The sequence below is a fragment of the Meriones unguiculatus genome, chromosome 17 (genome assembly GCF_030254825.1).
Source record: "Meriones unguiculatus strain TT.TT164.6M chromosome 17, Bangor_MerUng_6.1, whole genome shotgun sequence".
Lineage (NCBI taxonomy): Eukaryota > Metazoa > Chordata > Mammalia > Rodentia > Muridae > Meriones > Meriones unguiculatus.
Genome location: NC_083364.1, coordinates 36,202,586 through 36,225,124, shown reverse-complemented (window position 1 = coordinate 36,225,124; position 22,539 = coordinate 36,202,586). Strand labels below are relative to the sequence as shown.

Genomic DNA, 22,539 nt, shown 5'->3' with positions numbered 1-22,539 from the left:
CCTGGGTCCTCTGCAAGAACAGTTAATTGTTCAACACTTGGCCACCTTTCCAACTCCAAATTTTAGAACCTGGAAGACCAATGCTTGTTGCTTTGAAATATATCTAAATGCACCAAGGACAAGCTAAATCAGAATATCTACCAGAAGAGATCAATAATGTAACAGCATTAGGTGATAATGCTGTTACCTGAATAACTATCACTCCAGTTGTTGGTGGGTAAGAGGCTGATATGGGGGAGGATACTGCAGAGACTTAGGGGTCCAGAGGAATTCTATGAAAGGACATTCTCACAAGTCAGTATATCCAAGCATTTTATTAAGTCAGGTAAGGAATCTTCACATTGTAATATACCGGCTGTATACATTTATAAGGGCATGTCTGCAAAGAAAGCTGAGTGTAGGTTGGCAAGTCCAAACAAACAAACAAAAAAGACATTTAAAAGCTAACACAGTAAAGGTCATGCAAATACTAGCACTGAATCATGACAAAAACTCACTCTACTCTATTATCTCCAAAATTTACATTTTAACCAGAACTAACCTGATGAGCAGCAGGCTATTAATAACCATATACACATTTTACCCGACTAAACCATACCAACATACTGCTTTGATTGGAAACAACCCTTAGAGCAAAGCTTATTTTAAGGAGTTACATGGCCAAATGCATGCCCTTTATCCCTATGCCTTAAAATCTCACGTATGGTGATACTCAAATCAGTACAAAGAGAGACACTGTGAAGATTGAAGACACCGAATAGCAAAACAATTCAGTGAGGCTAAAAATAACGTGGTCAACGTAACTTGGGTGAGTGGTGTCAAGAACCTTGAGACCCTAGTGACAGTCTTAGTGGCAGCTTGACCTACCCCACAAAACTGATGACTAAATGCACGATGGCTCTAACTAGTCTTTGTTAGTGTGATCTTGTTCATTATCTACAGTTTATAGCCACCAATGATGAGCAGGTACATAGAGATCCTTCTGCAAGCTTAGTCTCCTAACACCCTTTTTTCCCTACTCCCTACCCTCACAAAATTCCTTTACTTTAAGCCAAAAATGAATTCAAACTTGCAAGAACTACATTTAGGAAATAACATGTAAATAAAGGGAGATTCACTTTACTTATACTTGTCTCCAGCAAACATTATAAATGTTTGCTCTTATTCCATAAACCAGAGATAACACCCACATTAAAAAAAAAAATCTTGGAAGTAATGATTTTATTGTACAGCAATTGAATTTACCCAAATGCTTATGACCACAAATGTTTTTGCAACGAAAACTATAGAGTTACAGGAAGTTTGGAATTCATGTTAGATACTAACGATCTTCAGGCTTTGAAGATGTCATTGCATGAAGAAAATTATGGGAAACACTGTTCCCGATAATTATGTACACCCTTAGTGTAACATATGGAGACCACTGCCTCCGATACAAACACTGTGGTAGGCAAAAACTACCTTGTTTTTTATACATTATGGAAGACACTGCTCCCGATAATGCGAGTTAAGTTTGTGACAAAAGGTACTGGAAATTTTGCAAAATTGATTTTAAGTTACAACTTGAATAAATTGAGCTGTAAAATTTTACAGATGTTAAATACTACCACGGCCTTAAAATGACATTTTATCTTTAACTTGGCCAAAACTCACTGCACTTAAGGAAACTGTATTTTTTAAAAGTATAACTTGATTAGGAATCCCTTGTGAAATTATATCCTCGTCTAGCTCTTATTGTATTATTTTGTTTGGCTTGTGGCTTCCTCCTAAAGCCCGCAAGTGCTGACCGTAAGTGCAAAACTTCCAGTATCTGTGGGTCTTGTCTTATTAGCAGATGCTGCTTTTATTAAAAGAAAACGACAGTATAACTGTCATAATTATGGAAGGCACTGCTTCCGATAATTATCTTCTATAAAAAAAACACTATTTATAGTGAACTCTGTCACTGATAAATAAACAATAAATATCTCAGTGCCAAAATGATAGAAAGCTTTCCCAAAGACTAACACTTTGGCCAAAACTTGCCAGTGTGTTCTTGTAAAGTCTGACGAACTGAGTCTAAAATTGTTCTTTTTCAGAAAATGTTGGAAAACAAAAACAAAGAACTAAAGACTACTGAGCAGATGTCAGAGGAGAGAAAATATGAAGTCTTTGGCTTCTGGTCTCCTCATCATAAATACGTCAAGGTTAACCAGTAAGGCCTTATTCCCGCAAACAGACAAACTTCCTTTTATCCAGCAGAAGGACCTATTTCAACCTCGCTGGCAAGAAAGTAAGTTCTGTCTCTTCTTAAAGTAACGGTCTAACTTGGGGAAATAGAAACCAGCTAAATCCTTAAGGGCACACTGCTCACGTGGAGGATTGGATGGAGACAGGGAAATAACATCCAACTACCACTATGACCCTCAGCATGTATCAGCTTCCCACCTAAAGACACTAGCTGATGCCCTCAGGACAGCTGGCTCTGACATCTTCATGACCACAATGCGAAGAGGAAGTTACTACAAGAGACTCAAAATTTAAAGATAATCTGAGAAGGTATGAACATGGAAAGTAACTTGAAGTGAGGTCCAATCCTGCACTAAAAGCTGCTGCCTAAACACATCAGATGATTGGGTAGAATTTTAACATTAGATTTTAGAGCTCTAATGAAAATTGAGTACAACCAGCACAAGTCTAGAAATAAACTACCCTGCTCTTATTTAATTATGCACGTTAAATTTAAAACTCATTGTCAATATCCCAAATGTCACCAGAGAGGGCGTTTGCAACTCCCTGAATAGTCCAAGTAGCTAGAGCCAACTGGTTTTTGAAGAATGTTTCATTAAAAGCACTAATATTCCTTTGACGAAGCTTCAAGTTCTCCACTAGCGCTGAGAGAGTGTGAGGGCCAGAGCCCCAGAAGATGTGTCGGAAAGGAGACTCTCTTGGAGATACATAGGGTGACAGGAAGTGATACTCCACCTATAAAAGAAAGACAAAAGAACTTAAACAGTGCCGTGGCCTGGACACATTCTCCTTTCCAATGTTACAACCCTCCAAATCAGACTACTGAGAACTCCGCTCCATTACTGTCTCGTAAGGCTGAGGCAAACTTTCAACAGCACGGTTAAAGTAAACTAACCTGTATTTAATACAGCATGGCCTTTAATCCACTCAGGAGGCAAAGTCAGGCGGAGCTTTGAGTGCAGGCCAGCATGGGCTACAGAGCTCTAGGACAGCCAGAGAACTACACAGAGAGACCCTGTCTCAGACAGAGATCAATGTGTGTTTTATCTGAGTATATACACCACTCAGTGCAGTCAGTTCTCTCCATTGTCTTTATAAGGCTTCTTGGGACCTAACTTAGGTAGCTAAGATTGTACAGAAACTGCTTTTACCTTCTTACTTGTCTTTTTTGTTTTGGTGCACTTGGTTGATTGAGACAAAAAAACAAAAAAACAAAACCTCACTTTATAGCCAACTGATCTGGAATTTGCTCTGTATGCCTCCAACTTAGATCTGCTTGCCTCTGCTCCAGTGCTGAGATTAAAGGTGTACACCACTACACACAGCCTAATTAACATATGGAAGTCTTGAAACACATCCAGTTTCTCCCAAATTAACTAGGATAATTAGCAAGACTTCACTCATGACCAAAATTCATTAATGATTTCTTCTAAAAAAAATTGCTAAGGTTAGATTGGAAAGATGGTTCAGTGGTTAGATATTAAGAACACTTGCTGCAGCAATGGCTCACGCCTGTAATCCTAGCACTTTGGGATACAGAAGCAGGAAGATCAATTTGAGTTTGAAGCTAGCCTGGTCTACAAAGTGAGTCCAAGACAGCTAAGGCTACACAGGGAAACCATTATCTCAGAAAAAAATACCCCAAAACCAAAACTGCACAAACACAACAAACAAACAAACAAACAAACAAACACTTGCTATTCTTACAGAGGCCTTGGGTTTAGACCCTAGAACCCACATGGTAGCTTAAAAATGCTATAACTCCAGTTTCAGGGTGACAACCTCTTCAGGCCTTCTCCAATACCTGGTATACAAAAGTGCATACACACACACATATATATACATATATATGTATATATGTAGGCAAAACATGCATACACATAAATATCTTAGGTATCACTGAGCTACCCTTGCTGTTCCTAAATGTTTTTAAAGCATAAAACAAATAACACAAGATTAATGTCTCTTGTATTTCCAGGTTAGATCATGATAATAAAATCTGTGTTCCATTCTAAAGTAGCAAAAGATTCTAGGCCCCAGTGCTAGCCACTTTTCTATAAACTTACCTTCATGATCCGGTCGTTGATTGCCCTCATGACAAACCTGTTTGTCTTCTCAGTGTTGTGAAAATCAGTAGTGAGCCTAGATGTAGCTCGGAAGTAGTCTCCACGAGCAGAGTACAGCCATTGCAGACTGAGACCCATCTCCTGTCAAAGACAGACATGAAATTGCTTATTAGATGTTATGCTTCTTTTAAGGTGGGAGGCAGGGGTCACATACTCTGTAGCCCAGGTTAGCTGGCCATCAGTAAAGTGAACCATGCTGGTCAAACACTTGTCTTCTAATCTGAAAAGCCACATGGGAAAATCTTCTCAATTTAAACAAACACTAGACATTCACTCAACAGTAAGTAGCACAGTAGCTGGGCAAAGGTAAAGGTGTTTGCCACTGAGACCGAAGAATGCATTCCCATCCCCAGAACCTACAAGGAAAGACAGAAACAACTCCCCACAAGCTTTCCTAACCATCATGGATGTCATAGCATAGCATGTAACAAAATAAATGTAGAAAACATAAAAACACAGTATTTACTGGCTGTGCTTTTTCTATCCAAGCCAGGTCCAACCTATATGGACTACCTGGACCACAAACAGCAGAAAACAATACAGCTCTGCACTGAAAATACTTGTAGTCTGTCCTACATTTGTTTGTAACCCAACAAGCTTTTCAGCTAAATTCCCTCCTAGAAAAGACTTCACACTGCTGAGACTTTGGCAACAAGAACCTTAGAAACACGAACTGGTTTGTCATTACGAAAAAAAGAAAAAAGAAAGGAAAAAACCCAAGAGGTTTTTTCAACTACTGTCTGATGTAACGATCCCCCTTTGGGCAATGATTCATAATAGTCAATAGTTGGAAATGAGGTACACAGTAACTGACAAATGGACAAAGAAAATGCAGATGTGAAGAAAATATATACACAACCAAATATCATTCAGCCACACATACACAAGAAAAGTTGTTCCTTGCAACAATTAAACAAAATGTCAGGCACAGAAAAATAAGACACCATCAGATGTGTCCAATCTTTTTTCTTTTTGAGAGGGGGTCATGGCCTTAAGTTCCTTATGTAGCTAAAGCTAGCTGCAAACTCAGGAGTCTCCCAGGACTGCACATGTAAACCACCATGCTCAGCACGACCAACTTCTGATATTGGAAATGATGTTGCATCTATGGAGTTCATGAGCAAACTGACATAACTGAATTTAATAAAAGGCAGAGAACACCAGCTAATGTTTATTTATCATCGTGTCAGGCAACAGTCATAGCAATCCTTGCCCATATGTGGTCAGTGGCCGTAGGTTAGACACACCTGATGTCATCTGTAGCAATATAAAAGGCAGATCCAAGTACTGTAATGGAATGTACACTAGAGAAAAACCAAAACCTGCTGAATCTGGTGGCACACAACTGTTATTCCAAGATTTTAAGGCCGAAGCAGAATAGTGTTTTAAGTTCAAGGCCAGCCTGGGCTACAGCAGGAGTCTGCCTCAGAAAATAACAATAACAACACACATACACTTGATTTAAAAAAACTGTGAGCAGAATGGTCATTACAAGCAGTAAGGAGGAAAGGCTGGGAAAAGTAGCAAGGAAGAAAGTAAGGGTACTAAAGTAGAATAGACATAAATATAAGCCAGTCTAAAAGTAATATTAAGTGCTTACCTTGATATCTGCTTTGAACTGGTTCAGGTCCTTCACAAATGATAGTATTTTGTTGTTATACATATCATAGTCCAGGCCCAGTTCAATGTCATGGGTAAGTCTAATAATGAGCTGACCAGCTACTTCTGCTGCCGCACGAACCATTTGGTTGAGCTCAGGAACTTTCCGAATCAGTTCATCGTAGGTATCCAAAGAGGTGCCCAAGTAAGGATAGTCCTCATCCTAGAGAACAAAGAAACACTACTGTACCGGTGTGGGTTAGGAGCAGAAGCCTCACCCTCTGGACTTACCAGCAAGTTAACAGAGTGTGAAGACCTATGCTCTTTTTGTAGAACTCAGTTGTCCTCAGACCTCACTCCACATACCACAGGTCTAACAGGTACTCACACACAGTAAATGTGTTTAAAAAACAAAATAAAATAAACAAACACAGGACCCGATTCTTCTATTTATTGAAACCATGGCAATAGCAGGAAATCAAGTGAATCCCAGGTTTGTTAGTCTGCAAATCCAGATGTTTCATTATTCCCTACACTTGCCAAAGTGATTCAGTAATTTCTATCCTGGCTCCCCAATACTAAGGCCAGGATCTCGTCATCCTCATCTAAGTCTGCTACAGAATCAAACCCCATCCTTCTGTTTGCCCTTCTTGGCCTTCTCACTGGCTCTTATGACAATGTGACCAGTTCCGTGTTTTGTCTCATAATCCCCTTAAACCTGTTTACTTTTTTCGGTTTCTTCCAGATAGGGTTTCTTTGTGTAGCCCTGGCTATAGACCAGGCTAGCCACCAACTCACAGTGATCTGCCTGCCTCTGCCTCCCTGAGTGCTGGGATTAAAGGCGTGTGCCACCACACCAGGCTTGTTTGGTTGTTATGAAGAAACATTTCTGAATATGTAAAATACTTTCAATAGGTATCTAGAGAGTGTTGTTCAGCAGATTCTAAATGGAAATATATCCCCACACTATAAAAAATTAAATCCTATTACTTAAATTATGTTACTGACATTTAAGCAAATAATCAAATGCTAATTAAGCTAAGATGGCTAAAATGACAAGCTGAATAACCTTTCAAAATCTTTTAAATAGTGAGAAGCGTGGTTTCAAAGTTAATACAAGATCTAATGAAAATGCTGTAGAGTTAAGTCTTACCTCACAAAAACAGAAAGAAACTGCTGGTATTCCAGAATATGCAAGAAAAGGGAAAGCAGCATTGTCAAAGGAAAGTTTCTCACTGCAAAGAAAAACAAGAACAAGTATTCTACAATTAGTCCTGCCATGCCACACCTCTTACCTGATAACCAAACAAATCCCTATCGGTAGAGCTAGGCTCACTGCAGGTCAGGCTTAGATCTCATCTACTACAATATGTGCATTTACTTTTCTCAACTCACACTTGATTGATCCAATTGCTGTCTCGATATAGAGATTTCCCATCAATCGGATGCCTTACCTGTAAAATGAGAAATACATCATTAGTTAGGCTAGTCACTAACATTCTTTTCTCTACAAATACTAAAACTCTCAGTCATGTATCTGGCTATACTGTCAGTCCCTTAGGTAGGGTGCTGAGTCTTTCTTTATAGGCAGTGGAACTATAAATTTCTCCAGCAATGCCTGTCTTTCTGCCTTCTTCCTCAACTGACATCTTATAAGCCTATAAGCATAATTTTTAAACCCTCTCTTACCTATTATAAATGCTTCTTTCTGCTCACTTCTTTGTAGCACACAACTAGCATGTTTGAGACCCTAAGGTAACTCACAGATTCCCACTGGAGAAAGGTAATTATCTAGTTATTTATTTTCCTCCATCTTTAATCACTCCATCATTCTCAATGTAATTGAAGAGATTCAGTATTCTCTTCAATGTATTTCTTCCTCATTCAAAACTGATTATGTTTGCCTTTTTCAGTAAGTATTTCCTCTGGTGTTATTCAAATCCTTCTGAGTCTTGTCAATTCTGACTTGCAATCTCCTGTGAGTACTTACAATACAGTTCAAGTCCACAGGCAATAATTCTAAAGATGTATTCTGAGAATCTCTCATACTCTCTCATAGCTCAGTAAACTGAGGATCAATAAGTCAAGAACATGACTAATGCTACTATAGAATTTACTTTCAATTCCTATTGCTTATTGTTAAGTGCTTTGTTATCTTTGACAAAAAATGTCATACAATTTTGTAACTAGGTATACTTACGTCCTGCATTGTCTTCTCCATAAGTGCATATAATAGTGGGCTGCCAGAAACTTTGAAGTTCTTAGTTCCTGTAAAGAAATTATTTTTTTTTTTTTACATTTTCCCCCTTCCTAGACAAGCAATTTTCATAGATAGTTCTACCATTAAAAGTACCTGAAAAAACATAAGCCCAGGTTTGTGGCCCTATCCAATAACTGTTAATGAAGCAGACAGTCATGTTAGGAGTCAGCTGGGTGTGGTTGCACACACCAATCCCAGCACTCAGGAGGATCTGTGAGGCCAGCCTGGTCTAGAGAAAAACCTTGTCTCAAAAATCAAAACAAAACAAACAGCAAACAAAACTTTGGGAGACAAGAGTCAAGTATAGTCAGCTTTTCTTTGGCAGTGCTGGGGTTCAAACCAGAGCCTCATTCACACTCTACTGCTATTCAGCTCAGGGCAGTCTCTGTAACTGAGCATGGCCTGTCTTGAGCTCGTCCTGCTCCATCTCCAGGTGCTGGGATATTGGCAGGTGTGGGTCATAATGTCTGAATGGCATCAACATTGGCAGAGTGGGACAGAATAACCACAGTTGAGCTGAATACAAAATAGTGGAACAGATACTTACCAAGGACAACCTTATCCAGATTAATATAAGTGAAAGCTTTTAAATGCAGAGATGAAAGGTATCCCTAGAAGAGAGGACACAATTAATACACTAACATCCATTAAAATATACATTAATAAGCATTAACCTATCACATAGATAGCTACTACTAGGCATCCACTTTGAAATCTGGATTTCATTGAGACTTAAAATACAAAGGCAAAAATGGTCTATTGAGACCTAAGATAGCTTAGCTTCTGGAGGACAATATACATACATATACATCATGGACATAGAATATGTAATACCTCTAGCCACTCAGTGGCACCAACAGCTCCAAAGTCTCCTGCACTCCAGCTGGCAAAGATAATGCTTCTGCTGGGTTTAAACCCACCTGGAAGACAAGAAACTAGGTTCACCTTGGGAGAGGTTATAGGAAGATGGGTAACTAAGACAAATCAGAAGCACTTAATTCAAGCGCCAAACACCTTTCCTTTTGAAGCCCCAGGAGGGAGAAAAAAACTTTTTTTAAAGTAATCTTTGTAGGACAGCACCTGTGTAACAGTTTGAGTACATGGCAAGGCACACTTTCTCCTTAATCTCTGGGCAGTTATGGCTACAGTGTTGAGTTATTTATACATCCTCTTTGAGTACAATCTGCTTAGAAGGAAGCCAAAATATACATTATTAGCTGGGCGGTGGTGGTGCACGCCTGTAATTCCAGCACTTGGGAGGCAGAGGCAGAGGCAGGTGGATTTCTGTGAGCCTGAAGCCAGCCTGGTCTACAGAGTGAGCACCAGGATAGCCACAGTTACACAGAAAAACCCTGTCTCAAAAAAACAAAACAAAACAAGGTAATCACTCACCTTGTTCTAACACTTAATCTATGTTGTTCAGGCTCACTTTAAATTCACAAGTAACCCACCTGCTTTTAGGCTTCCAAGTAGCTGGGACTACAATGCCAACACACAATGCTATATCTATAAATAAATTTTAGGAAGTATCTAGAGTACTTTGTGATAATTCCTTTAGGAAGTGCATGTACCACAGCCCACCAACTGCCCTGGTTTCATTTTTCTACACTAACATATTTTGCTTAAAAGCAACACTTTAGACCTCTATTCAAAGAATGTAAGATACTGGGTGTGGCAAGACCGTAAGAGGAAGTCTTGGAAGTGGAATTATAATAGTTAAGTCTTAGCACAGGAGTATAAAGGTATGGTGTTATTTTCGGGTAAACTCAAAACATTTGGCTTATCTTCTGCACACGTTAGACTAAGATTTATGGCTTACTATGATACTAATACTTTTCAGTGTTTCAAAGAATTAGAGGATTGCTAGTTCATTCAATGAAAACACTTCATGGAGAAACATTTCAAAGTCACAAGTTAGTGAAAACAAGACTGCTTTGTCATGGTGAGGCAGTGGTGGTGCATGCCTTTAATACCAGCACTCGGGAGGCAAAGGTAGGTAGGTGATCTGAGTTCAAGGATTTACAGAGTTCCAGGAGAAGCAAAGAGAGAGACAGAGACAGAGAGAGAATTTAAGATTTATATGGCCACACCACTCTGAATGTACCTGATCTCATCTGTTAAGAATGTAGATTATAAGTAAAATTGAGCAACACAGAATGTAACTGATAGAAAGATGGAGCTCACAATGTTTTAAGGTCACACTTTTCTTCTGTACCTTTTGTAACCATGTCTGAGAAGGCTTGGGCAAGTTTCAACAGAAGACCTGTTCCCACACCAGACTTTGCAGCACCAGGGCCCCAGGCATCTCTCTGGGCTCCTACTATAACGTAACGGTCTAAAAGAAGAAAAAAGGCAACATACAATCATGTTTTTTGACAAGGCCTCACCAAGTAGCACAAACTGGCATCCAACTTAGGATCTCCACCTTGGTTTCTCAGCACTGGGGTCACAGGTGTGCTACATGCCCAGCTTTGTTTTGTTCATTTTCAAACAGAATTTTAAATTCTATTAATGAAATCTAAAATAAGCTCATTAGGTATAAAAGCCAAGTCTAACCTCTGTAACAGGGCCTGTACCCTGTTCACTAACCTACTGCATACACTAGTTATGCTGTTTTTATGCTACATGGACAGAACTGGATAGTTTTTATACACTATAGCTCATAATACATGAAATGACACACATCATATATGTGATCCCGTAAGAAAACCACCTACCTAAGCAAAAAAAAAGTTTTAACAAGCTGGCATTACAAGGCCTTGTTAGTTTCCAATATATTTAATTCTCAACAATTCACTTTTTTGGTTGGGGTAGAGAGCTCAGTGGAGAAAGGTCCAAGACCCACATAGACAGAAGTCCTGCCATCTATCCACAGACCCCAACAGGTGCTGTGGTACTCATGCATTTACATACACTAAAATGTAACAAACTTTTTAAATGATTAGAAGATACCTGATGTTGAACTCTATTGCTCTACATATACATACACGGTCATATGTATATACACAACACATACAAAATTTACTTTAGGGCAAACAAGACTTAGCATTTACTTTATGAAACCAAGATAAGCTAGCATCCTTCCTCCTTCCTTCACTAGACACAACTGTAGTAAGCAAGACAGTAAAGCAAAGTACAAAGCAGGGTCTTTACCTGGTTCCTCAAAACCTTTAATAAGTCCAAAGATGTTAAGTATTCTTGTTTCTTTCAATTCGTTTTTCACAACGAGCTTAACATTTTGATTCTGTGATAATTCCAGCTTACATGATGAATCTATATTCCAATTAGAAGGACACGTTCCTTCCATGTTTCTAGAAATAGAAAAAAAAAAAAAGGCATTAGCATTTTGAGCTAGTATTTCTTTCTCTAGTTTACAAATCTGAAATCTGTATAGAAAGGTTCTACATTAAAAGACATAGCTATAGTTAATTTGCACTTAAGATACATGGCAAGATGGATTCATAATGAAGATCTTATAAATCTATTAGTACATTCTCATGCTTCCCAACCCTTCTACTAACAAGAACAATATGTGTTTTGTTTGTTTGTTTGTTTGTTTGAGACAGGGTTTCTGTGAAGCCTTGGCTGTCCCAGTCTCACAGAGATTCACCTGCCTATGCCTCCCAAGTGCTGGGATTAAAGGCATGTGACAGTGCTGCCCGGCTTGATAATAACATATTTTTTTCCCTTGTGTAATTACAACCTCACTATGTAAGAGCTTCCAGACAAACTTACCCAAATAGGTATTCTGCAGCCTGTCTTGAGATTGTTTGCACAGGTATATTAGGCAACCCTGACGACTGAGATGGCGGAAACTGAGTATGATTGAAAGAGGGAAAGCCAGGTGTATATGGGTCACCAGTTCCTAGATGAGCCTAGTAAACAGAGAGTAATTAGTTCTAGCCAGCACTTCAGAAGCTGCCTGTGAGACTCAGATATGGTAACCCAAACTAGCATCCTAAAGACCTGAAGTCTAAGCATTTCTAGAAAATGTAGCTTAAAAAATAAAGTTACTGTATCCAAACTTTTTTCAATTCAAGATACTATTAAAAAAGCATTTTCAGCAATTATCTTACTTCCTGATAAATGTCTTCATTTTTTAAAAAGCACAGTAGATGCAATGCAAGAACATCTAGAAAAATCACCCGACTCCAGAAATAAGAACTCACATGTCCAAAGAATGGAAGGTCTGCTTTAACAATAGGGAACTTATTCTTGTCCATGTATATCAGGACACCAATTGCATTAAAGCTTTGGGCATTTGCAACCTAAAGAAAAATACCGAAATGCAAGAAATGAAAAACAGTTCATACAAATAAAAATAACATAAACTAGAATCTATGCTAAAGAACTTCTATAGCGAAATCTTCCCCAGGTAAGAGCACACCAATTAGTTGTACAGTAACAAATGCACTGAAAACAGATACACAAAAAGCAGTGACTGAGCAGCTTGTATTTATATGTTTAGGTACACATGCACATACACACAACAAAAATGAAACAATGAAAAAGAGGCCAGAAAATAAAGAGTAAGAAAAGGCATTACAGGTAGATTTGAAGGGATGAAATGAAAGGGGGAAAATAATTATAATCTACAAAAATAAGATACCCATACTCACCTTTTCTGCAAAAGTGATTTCTCCTGCTCTAACAATCACTAAAGATCCATTCACAGCATAATTTAATTCTTCAAAGTCTTTTTTAGTGCCAAAATTAGCATGGACCAGTTTACCCTAGGATAAAAGGCATCAAGATTTAATGAGGATCATTGTATCAAAACTGTTATGAAATCTAAAACAGATCTGCTCATTCTGAGAGTTTGTGGTGGCACATCTGATATTTGTGCGTGAAAGAGAAATGCAATGGAAGTGGTCTGCGTGAATAGAAGGAGGAACAAGATTTAGAGGAAGGGTTTTCAATCTGTGGGTTACCACTCTGGAGGCTGAATGAACTTTTCAAAGGAAACCATCAGAAAACAGATATTTATACCACACTTCAGAACAATAGCAAAATTGGGTTGGAGAGATGGCTCAGTGATTAAGAGCACTGTCTACTCCCCTCCAGAAGTCCTGAGTTCAATTCTCAGTAACCACATGGTGGCTCACAACCATCTATATACTGGGAGCTGATGCCCTCTCCTGGCATGCAGCTGTACATGCAGATAGAGTACTCATAAATACATGATAAATCTTTAAACCCAGGCATGGTGGCCCACATCTTTATTCCCAATGTTCAGGAAGGCAGAGGCAGGCAGATCTGAGTTCAAGGCCAGCATGATCTGCAAAGCAAGTCCAGGACAGCCAGGGCTGTTACAGAGAAACCCTGTCTCCACAAACAAATAAAAAAGATAATTTTATGGTTGGGAGTCACCACAATATGAGGACCTTGGAATTTATTATAAGGTAACAAAGGTCTGAGAGTCTGAAGCTCATAATCAGTTACTTTATACCTGGATATCAAATTTCCTTAGTGGACAGTGGAAAAGAAGTCAATGCACTATTTTTACTTACAGTAACTTCTGCAGCCTTACTATATGCCACATAACCATCAGGGTTCTCCAGGAGGTACGGGCTACCCTTTGAATTCATGATGGTCACAGAGTTTTGAGCAACTCTAAAAAAGTTAAAAAAATAAAGTTAAAGCGATCCTTAAAGGAAAATTTAATGGTTAGTACACATAGCATTTGATTTGCATTAATTGACTTAAAGAAATTGATCTCTAAATTTTAGCCCTGATTTTCATTTTCAAAGTCTGATCTCTGAACATATCTCAAAGTAGTTACCTCTATAAAATGAGCTATTCAACATACCTGCCTTGCACTTGAATCTTCACATAATGTTCATCTCGCCAGACTTTGCTGAGTTTAAATTCACTGAACTGATTTTCAATATAATAGGCAAGATTTTCATCTTCTTGAGATCCAGCCTCACGAGAGGTGTATGTATTCTGGCTCAGCTGCCTGGAAGAAAAAAAAGCTTTGTTTTGAGACAGGGTTTCTGTGTAGTTCTGGCTATCCTAGAACTTGCTCTGTAGACCGGGCTGTCTAGTTAGAGATCCATCATCCTCCTTGTCCCATGAGTGCTTGGATTAAAGGGATATGCTACCACCAGCCAACTAAAAAAAAAAAGTCTGCATTAATACATCTGTTTTAAATAAACATTTACTTCAAGGCTCAAGCAAATTAATTTAAAAACATTATCCTTCATAGTCAAGATGAATGAACTGACTCTGGGTTCGTCAGTTAAAAAAACCAATGCACCAATAGCTTAAACAACTTCACACTGGTTTTTAAAAAATCTATTTTCCATGAAGGTTCCTTTAGAAGCCTCAGCCTTATGTATGTATTTGTGTAGCAGTTTTAGGAGAAGCAAGATCAGCACTATCCCTTATAACTATGGATAAACCCAGCAGATACTGTAGTGTACAACACACAAATACAAATCAAGAAAGCCTTTGCAGAGGGCTAGTGAGGGCTCTGTGCCTCAAAGCATTCAGCAGAACCCACACCCACAGGCTCTTCCAGCACCCACATGGTGGTTCACAACCATCCACATGGCCTCTATAGGCACCAGGCTTAAGTGTAATGCACATATATACATGCAGGCAGCACCCATACATATAAAACTTACAAGAATCTTAAATTTTAACTTAAAGATTTAAAGAGGGGAGCAAACATTTAGAACAGCAAAAAACCTGACAACCCACAATAAACTACAGCTGGCACAATGGTTCTGAAGAAAAGGAGACACTCCAGATAAGCTCTACACATCTGCCCGCCCCCAATAAAGACCATTCAGATCAAGGTCAGACTTGGGAAGTCTCAAACTTACTTGATGGTCTCAGTAAACTCTATGGTGTCCAGTTTCTCTGACAACAGTTTTTTGAGGTCCGCCCAATACAAGCGAGAAGGTTTGGGAACATCTTCTTCTGTCTCGGAAATGGTTTCTGGCTCGCCTGTCTCAGTTTCTGCCAGTTTCACACAATTGTCCTTCTCTACACGTTTACAATAGCCCAGGTAGCCGATCATAAATCCTAAAGACAGGAAGTTTTTAGAGCTAAACTTACAGAATTCCTTTTTAACTTATCCCTGAAAACCCTTAATATTCTGTGTACATTTCTAATGCAACATCAATGTAATGGCAAAGATTCCTGGTGCCCAGCATAGTGCCATTTAAAAGTACAAAGCATCTCCTGGCCTTGGTTACAAGAATACTTTTGAACGGCCATTCTTACCAATCAAGAAGAAGATGACGATTGCAACAGTCACAAAGTAGACTCTTCCGTTAAGCCTTTTGGGTTTTCTGACACTAGCCTTCATGTTATTGTCAGCATTTTCTTCTTCATCTACAGCCAGTTTCATCTCCACATGACTGCTATCTCCATCTACCTGCCGAGCAAGGCTAAACCGGGTGTATGACAATGGCTCTCCACCAAACTGATATTTTGAAAGAGAGAAAGTGATACACATATTAAGACATTACAAACATTTGGCCATATACTATATACATGACACTAAGACATACATTCATAAGGAAAATGTTACACTTTCTAATACTCTTCTCTGTGCCCAATTCTGTCAATGGCAGATAAAGGCTAGCTAATAATTTCCAGGGTATCTCTTTTGTATGTTTCCTATAACATTTATGTATAGAGTATGGGAATCTCACCATGTTGCTCAGACTGGTTCTGACTCAAGAGGTCAAAGAATTTTCTTGACTCAGCCTCCAGTATAGCTGGAACTATTTGGAACATATTTTAGTTCTACCTAGCTAATATTTGGAACATATTTTAGTTCTACCTAGTCTTCAAAAAAACCCAAAGCTACCTTATTCTTATATCATTTCCCGTAATTAATGTTAACTGGGAAGCAAAGGAAGACTGAGTTCAAATACAACTTAAGGGTGGGTATAAAGCAAGACCCTGTCTCAAAAAACAAAAACAATAGAACACCTTTCTTTTCTTTGGGGGGCGAAGGAGATCTGTTTTGCCTTGACACTGCTTGCTCAGATGTAAAAGAATGCCTGGTAAAAATCTGAGGTATCACTTTCTGCTCACTGGGTAAAGTCATTTTTTTATTGTACATTTCTACAGAAAGATGAAAATATCTTACCAAGTTAGAGATTGCTGATCTGGCTTGATCCATCATCCTAAGCTGCCACAAGGAAGCACCTAATATTAGAAAATAGAATTAATAGCTAGAGGTCACTGCATCAGATTAATAAGGGCTTTTCATTGCCATGTATGTTCACCATAATATACTAAAATTGTCCCTAAATATAGACGCCTTTCTAGAAAAGCTTTGCATTGAACTAAAACCTCTCTATGGAGTTCTGGCTGGCCTTGAACTGAGTGTGTCAACGTCCCACACCATACCACCTGTCTCCTAGACATTAACTACAATATTTAATCTAGTGACAACCAAGTCAGCGTGACACTTAACTGGACGCTGAATTGAGGTGGAACAGCAGAGGGAAAGCTAAAAAGGGCAATACTGGGCCTTGGGACAAACAAGAAATCTGAATACAGAGAACACTATTCCATGTTAGATCCAGAAAATGTTATAATTTAGATCACGTTCTTAGATTAAAAGTTGAAGAATTTAGTAAGAATCATGTTATCAATTGCTGGAGAGATGGCTCAGCAGTTAAGAGCACTGGCTGCTCTTCCAGAGGTGCTAAGATCAATTCCCAGCAACCACATGGTGGCTCACAACCATCTCTAATGTGATCTGGTGTATGTACATGAGTTCTCTTCTAGCATGAGGACAGAGGACTCATATACATAAAATTAAAAAAAAAAATCAAGTTTATCAGCAGGGTGCCATGCCTTTAATCCTAGGAAGCAGAGGCCAGCCAGCCAGAGCTACAAACCAAAATCAAACAAAACTCACCAAAAGTATAGGAAAAAAAAACCCTAATTATAAAACCATCACTATTTTAAGTAATCAAAAAAAAAAAAAAAATTACACAGCGGCAACCCCTTGAACTCATCATCATTCTGCCTCTTTCCTCCCAAGTACTAGGACTGCAGGTGTTTATACTGTGTCCACATAAATATAATTCAAAGACAAGGAACTTACTACTACCTGAAAAATAATTAAAAACTACCAGAAACTAGGAAAATTAAGTCAAGACTGTTATTCAATAAAACAGTCAGGTCTAGTAACACAAGCTTTAATCACAGCACTTGAAAGAATGAAGGATACTGAGTTCAAGGCAAGCCTGAGCTAGTAAGACCCTATACTAACCAACCAAAAACAAACAAAAACCCTTCTAAGTCTATTAATGTTGTTTAATCCCTGAGCTTTAATGATCAAGTCACATGCCAGACCATATATGTTCTCAGAAGCACAATCTCTTGCCCCTTCTGTTACACAGTTTATCACTGCCCCTGCACCAGAAACACACACGCAATCGCTAAGAGCCAGAACTAGAGGGCCCCACCCCTAGCCAATTTTAATCTTTTTTCTAGGAAAAAACAGCTTATACTATAATGCTTGTCTGAAACAGCTATTCCTAAACTATTACAGTCTCCCCAAGCAACCTGTCTTAAGTTATTTAGCTTTGCAATACTAGAAATCCCACCAAGGATGGATACTGATCCATTCTAGGTAAGTGGTCTACTACTTCAGTACTAATGTAATAGCACATTTAAATAAGTGACCAAAATAGTGAACTAAGATTGAACAATTGAGTCTGAACAGGCTGGTGGTATTAATGTCTAAATGGCTTTGTATAATTATAACAACAAGTACACTTTATTTTGAGAAACATGTTTCTATTTTAATCCATATAACCAAAATTAAGAATAACATAAAAAACAATTCAGAGGCTGGAGAAATGACTCAACAGTTAAGAGCACACTGACTGCTCTTCCAGAGGTCCTGAGTTCAATTCCCAGCAACCACATGGTGGCTCATAATCATCTGTAATGGAATTTGATGGCTTCTTCTGGTGTCCATGAAAGAACACTCATGTAAATAAATAAATCTTAAAAAAAAAAATTCAGAGCAGTGGTAGTGCTTGCCTTTAATGTGACAGCAGAGGCAGGCTGAGCTCTCTGAGTTTGAGGTCAGCTTAGCCTATAAGGCTACACACCCTGTCTTGCGGGGGGGAAAAAATAGGACTATTATTCTAACACTCAACTTTGCATTTGTGAACACCACAGTATTCCAAAACAGCCAAAGTGCCAGGCCTGGCGGCACATGCCCTTAATCACAGGACTTGGGAGGCAGAGGAGGACTCCCTTCAAGGTCAGCCTGGTCTACAAAATGAGACTCTCTCAAGGTAAAATACAGTTATTCCTTAAATTTTATGTTTAAAACTTAAGTCACTCACCTAAAACCTCACATATAGCAATATAGTTTTTACTTGTAAGAAACTCTTGAATTTTCTTCCAAGTTAAACCACTGAATGTATACATACTGAAAGCACAGCAAAGACAAACCAGCTAAAACACCAGTCTATAAACTGGTAGCTATTAATGGGCCACATCTAAAAGCAAAACAACTCTCATTTGGCTTATTATCGCAAGATGTCACCAGTGTCAATTTCTGATAGGAGAAAGCTAATGTTGACTACTTATACATCTTTGATGTTGCCAAAGATTTAAAAAATTCAAATCCAATGATAAAATTCAAGTTAAATTTAAAAACTAAGACAAAAAGATACACAGTCCCATGTGTTTTGATCCATGACCTTAACTTTGAGCTGTGAGATAGAAGATAAGCAAAGACACTAGCCAGACTAAGCACAAACCAATAAAATACACGACCTTGAAGTCTACTTTGCACCATTTCAAAACCAGGGCTCTGAAATTAATACAGGGATGGTGGGTGGGACAGAGGCAGAGTGAGATAGCTGTTGCCACTCCCTTTCATGAAACAATACGCCATGTGTTGGTTTGACAAGCAGTTCACTAGGTAAGAGGCTACGTCCAAAACTTACTTGAGTTCACATAGAAGAAAATTCTGACTGAGGACCTGATCCAGATCTTCAAAATTAGACAGTATCCAATCCCTATCTTCTACCTGGTCTTCCTGTTATTTAAAAATCTACTTGTTTTGGTTTTTCAGGAGGTTTCTCTGTGTAACAGCCCTGGCTATCCTGGACTTTGTAGATCAGACTGGCCTCAACTCACAGAAATTGGCCTGCCCCTGCCTCCCTGAGTGATAGGATTAAAGGCATCCGCCACTAAGGCCTCCTTCTTTACTGCATACTTAGACTCTTCTTCCTATCTGAAAATATTGAATATTAAGTGGCAATTATAAGAAGCAAAGTTACTTGATTAAATATTCCAATACACTGTTCTTCGACAGTAGTGGCACATGCCTTTAGGCCCAGCACTGAGCGGGAGGAAAGGCAGATGGAGTTCAAAGCCAGGCTGGTCTACAGAGGGAGTTCTGGGACAGCCAGGGCTACACAGAGAAACCCTGTTTAAAAACAAACAAACAAACAAACAAACCAAAAAACAACCAAATAAAAAAAGGAAAACAAATAAAAACACCACCACAGTTAAAATGTATGGTTGTATATACTTAGAATGACTTGTCAAGATGACAGTAAGTTTTGAGTTTTGTCATTGTTTTTAAGACAGGTTCTTACTCTTTAGCCCTATTGATCCACCTGCCTCTGCCTTGCCCAAGCGTTGGGATCAAAGGTGCATGCCACCATGCCCACCCAGTTAAGATCTTAGTTTTTAGTGGCCTAACTTTGCTGGGTGTGGTGACACAGGCCTTTAATCCTAGGACTCTCCAGGCAAAAACAGGTGGATCTGAGTCCAAGGCTTTCCATGGATTCATAACAGGACCTTCTCTGTGAAAGTCTTTATGGGGCTTGAAACTAAAAAGCAGGAGGAAATAATGCTAGTGGATTTTCATTTCCACACAGCTTTCTAAAATGCAACCAGAAGGTCAGAACCAGGTGAAGTCACTGAAGTCTATTTTCATGTATCACCCATCTAGGAGAGAAGCAAATTACCGACACACAATAAAACACAAGACCTGAGGTTCATTTTCAAGTAACTTTCGTTGTTTAACTGAAGTTCAGCCAAGTGCACTGCCACAGGTATATAACTGCCGAGCCTTAGGGCGGAGTTAGCCAGACAGACCTAGCCACCGTCAACACAGGCTAGGGTCACAGCCACCATTCCTCGACATCCCCTCAGAGTAAAAACAATGTTAGGTTATATAAAACCCTTTGAAGGAGAGCTGATACTAGATTCCTGTATAGAGCACACAGAATTTATTCTAGTCCTAAGCTTCTGGACTCAAACTCAGGAGGACCCACACAGGCTAAACTCCATTTTCTTTGTAGATAAGGTCCTGAATCAGCTTAAACGCCTTCGTCAAAGAGGTCATACTCCACGGCTCGGAGCCAACTGCATTAGCCACCTAGTATTCCAAATTCATGTAATCCTAGATATAAGTACCAGGTAGCTGAGAATTTCTGTAAAGGACTACTTCCCACTTCAATCCTATTAAAAAAAAGAAAAAAAAAAAGCACAAACTAAACAGCAATCCAGCTATGTATAGCAAGATCATTTCATTTTAAGCACGGGGCAGATTGTGTTAACTGAAGAGTTTGCAAATACAATTTTCTGACCCTCAAAAACCACCTTAAAAGAGCTGTCCAATATCATGAGCACGCAGGTTTTTCTACACCTATTTCTAAACAGTTCTTACAAAGAGGTCTTATTTCTATGTTCTCCTTTGGGGGGGGGGTCTGTTAGCGATATTTTTATTTATTACCTGCAACGTTCAAACCTATCCTGCCCTGGAAAATGAGATCCCACGCGCTGGGCCAAGAGGCAGAACCTGGCAAGAAAGACCAGGTTGGGGCCGAAGTTCCAATGTGCGGATCTTGGAAACTCCCCCTAAATGTCCATGACACGGTAACCGAATAGGAAAAAAATAATAATAAACCTTTGTCCTTTTCAGAGGTGACGGCCGCTCTGCGAGGGGCCCCAAGGTCACCCACGTACCCCGACAGCCGTTCCCTGGGGCGACTTCCTGGAGCCGCAACCACGTGTTCCGGGCGCAACGAGCCGGCGCCGCAGCGTGGTGATCCCTTCACTCTCGAACCCGCGGCCTAGGACCGGCCCGCGACGCCGAGGACGAGGAAAGGGGCGCAGCGTGCGGCGGCTCCCCCCACCCAGCCCGCTGCACCTGCCGCCGCCCGGGCCCCGCAGCCCCCCGCCGCCTCCCCGCCCGCCCGCCCTCCCGCCCGCCACCGGCCGGTCGCTCTCGCCCGGCCGCAGCGCGGGGCACGGGATGCTCCCTCCGAGCCGCTGACAGGAGAGCCACTCACTCCGAAGCGCCTCCTCCGCCCGCGACGCTGCAATCCGCGCTCCACACGCTCTCTGCAGGGAGCGCAGCCGCCCGCTCCGAGTTATAGCCCGGCCCCGCCCTCGGCCGGCCCCCCTGCGTCGCGTCACTTCCTGCCGCACGTACACCTACCGAGGTGCTCCGGCCAGACCAGCCGAGGCGAGCTGCGCGCGCAGCCAGTGCGTGCGCCGCGGGCCGGGGAAAAGGCGCCAAGGCGGCAGGTGTCCGCGGAGCGCGCGCCATTGGCTGCGGCTTGCTTTCTCCGCCGCACCCTGCCCCCCGCCGCGTCGCTCCAGCTGGCGGGTCGCCCTCCGCCTAACCTTGACCGACGCCCAACCCTGCGGTGCGGAGTCCGAGGCGGCAGCCTTTACTCCGAAAGGTTCCTGCCTATAGTGAAGCAGGCTTAGGTCTCCGCTAACACCGCGTCGTGAAGACGCGCTTTGGGGCCTCAGAGACGATTCACAAAGGAAAACACTTCAAAAGCAAAATGCAATTTTTATTTATTTATTTTTAAGGTCTTAGCAAGCAGGACTTGAGCCGAGCAAAGAGTTTCCAATGCCTAAGAAGTTGAGCCTATGGAAGGGAAAAATAGAAGCCAATGATTTATTAGGGTGATAAAAGTTGTAGATTACCTTGCTTGTTTATCGACATTATAGCCGTTAGAGGATTGTTGGGATGCAGAGCAAATGAAAGGAGTTCGGTTAAAACTGCGAACATTTACACCCTTTCTATCTGTAATTTACGGTCCAGCCTGAGATAAGTTTACAAATAAGTACAAAGAGTGTGTCCTAGACCGCAAAAGGATTACAGATAAAGCACTCCCTGGTCGGAAGCCCTTGGGGTCCCTGGAAATGTCCTTTAAAGTACTACTCCCAGCCACCGCTTCAGCCTTTGGTTTATCTGTTCTAAAATTCAGCAAGTACTTGGGATTTGCTCACCGCTGGTCCCATTACACCCTACTCGTGTCCAAACTGTACTACTCCAGAAAATATATATAAATC

At 40.3% G+C, this 22,539-nt stretch overlaps 1 protein-coding gene across 5 annotated transcripts; it reads right to left on the bottom strand.

Annotated features, from left to right (window-relative positions):
- Positions 1–295: 295 nt before the first annotated feature.
- On the bottom strand, positions 296–21,629 carry Tfrc (transferrin receptor). Of its 5 annotated transcripts, none has more exons than XM_021635328.2 (20): positions 21,522–21,613; positions 20,963–21,087; positions 16,325–16,383; positions 15,448–15,649; positions 15,045–15,246; positions 14,024–14,173; positions 13,725–13,827; positions 12,834–12,947; positions 12,384–12,482; positions 11,950–12,089; positions 11,368–11,525; positions 10,430–10,549; positions 9,049–9,134; positions 8,762–8,825; positions 8,155–8,222; positions 7,350–7,408; positions 7,108–7,189; positions 5,956–6,177; positions 4,296–4,436; positions 296–2,964 (listed from the first exon to the last, which is right to left on the bottom strand). In XM_021635328.2, exons 3-20 carry the CDS (start codon positions 16,358–16,360, stop codon positions 2,722–2,724), a joined length of 2,289 nt encoding a protein of 762 aa, XP_021491003.1. In that variant the 5' UTR covers positions 16,361–16,383; positions 20,963–21,087; positions 21,522–21,613; the 3' UTR covers positions 296–2,721. The 5 variants fall into 5 exon arrangements, with proteins under 5 accessions (XP_021491003.1, XP_021491004.1, XP_021491002.1 ...); XM_021635329.2 differs by having other exon boundaries at positions 20,963–21,028; positions 21,522–21,603; XM_021635327.2 differs by lacking the exon at positions 20,963–21,087 and having other exon boundaries at positions 21,522–21,629.
- Positions 21,630–22,539: the final 910 nt, after the last annotated feature.

Bases quoted from the DNA above. Each gene is read 5' to 3' on its own strand.
- Tfrc (XM_021635327.2), bottom strand. From the start codon at position 16,360: ATGATGGATCAAGCCAGATCAGCAATCTCTAACTTG. The intron at 15,650-16,324 runs GTAAGATATTTT...TCAAAATATCAG, and splicing joins GATCAGCAATCTCTAACTTG to TTTGGTGGAGAGCCATTGTC. The intron at 6,178-7,107 runs GTAAGACTTAAC...TTTGTTCTCTAG, and splicing joins TTTCTTTCTGTTTTTGTGAG to GATGAGGACTATCCTTACTT.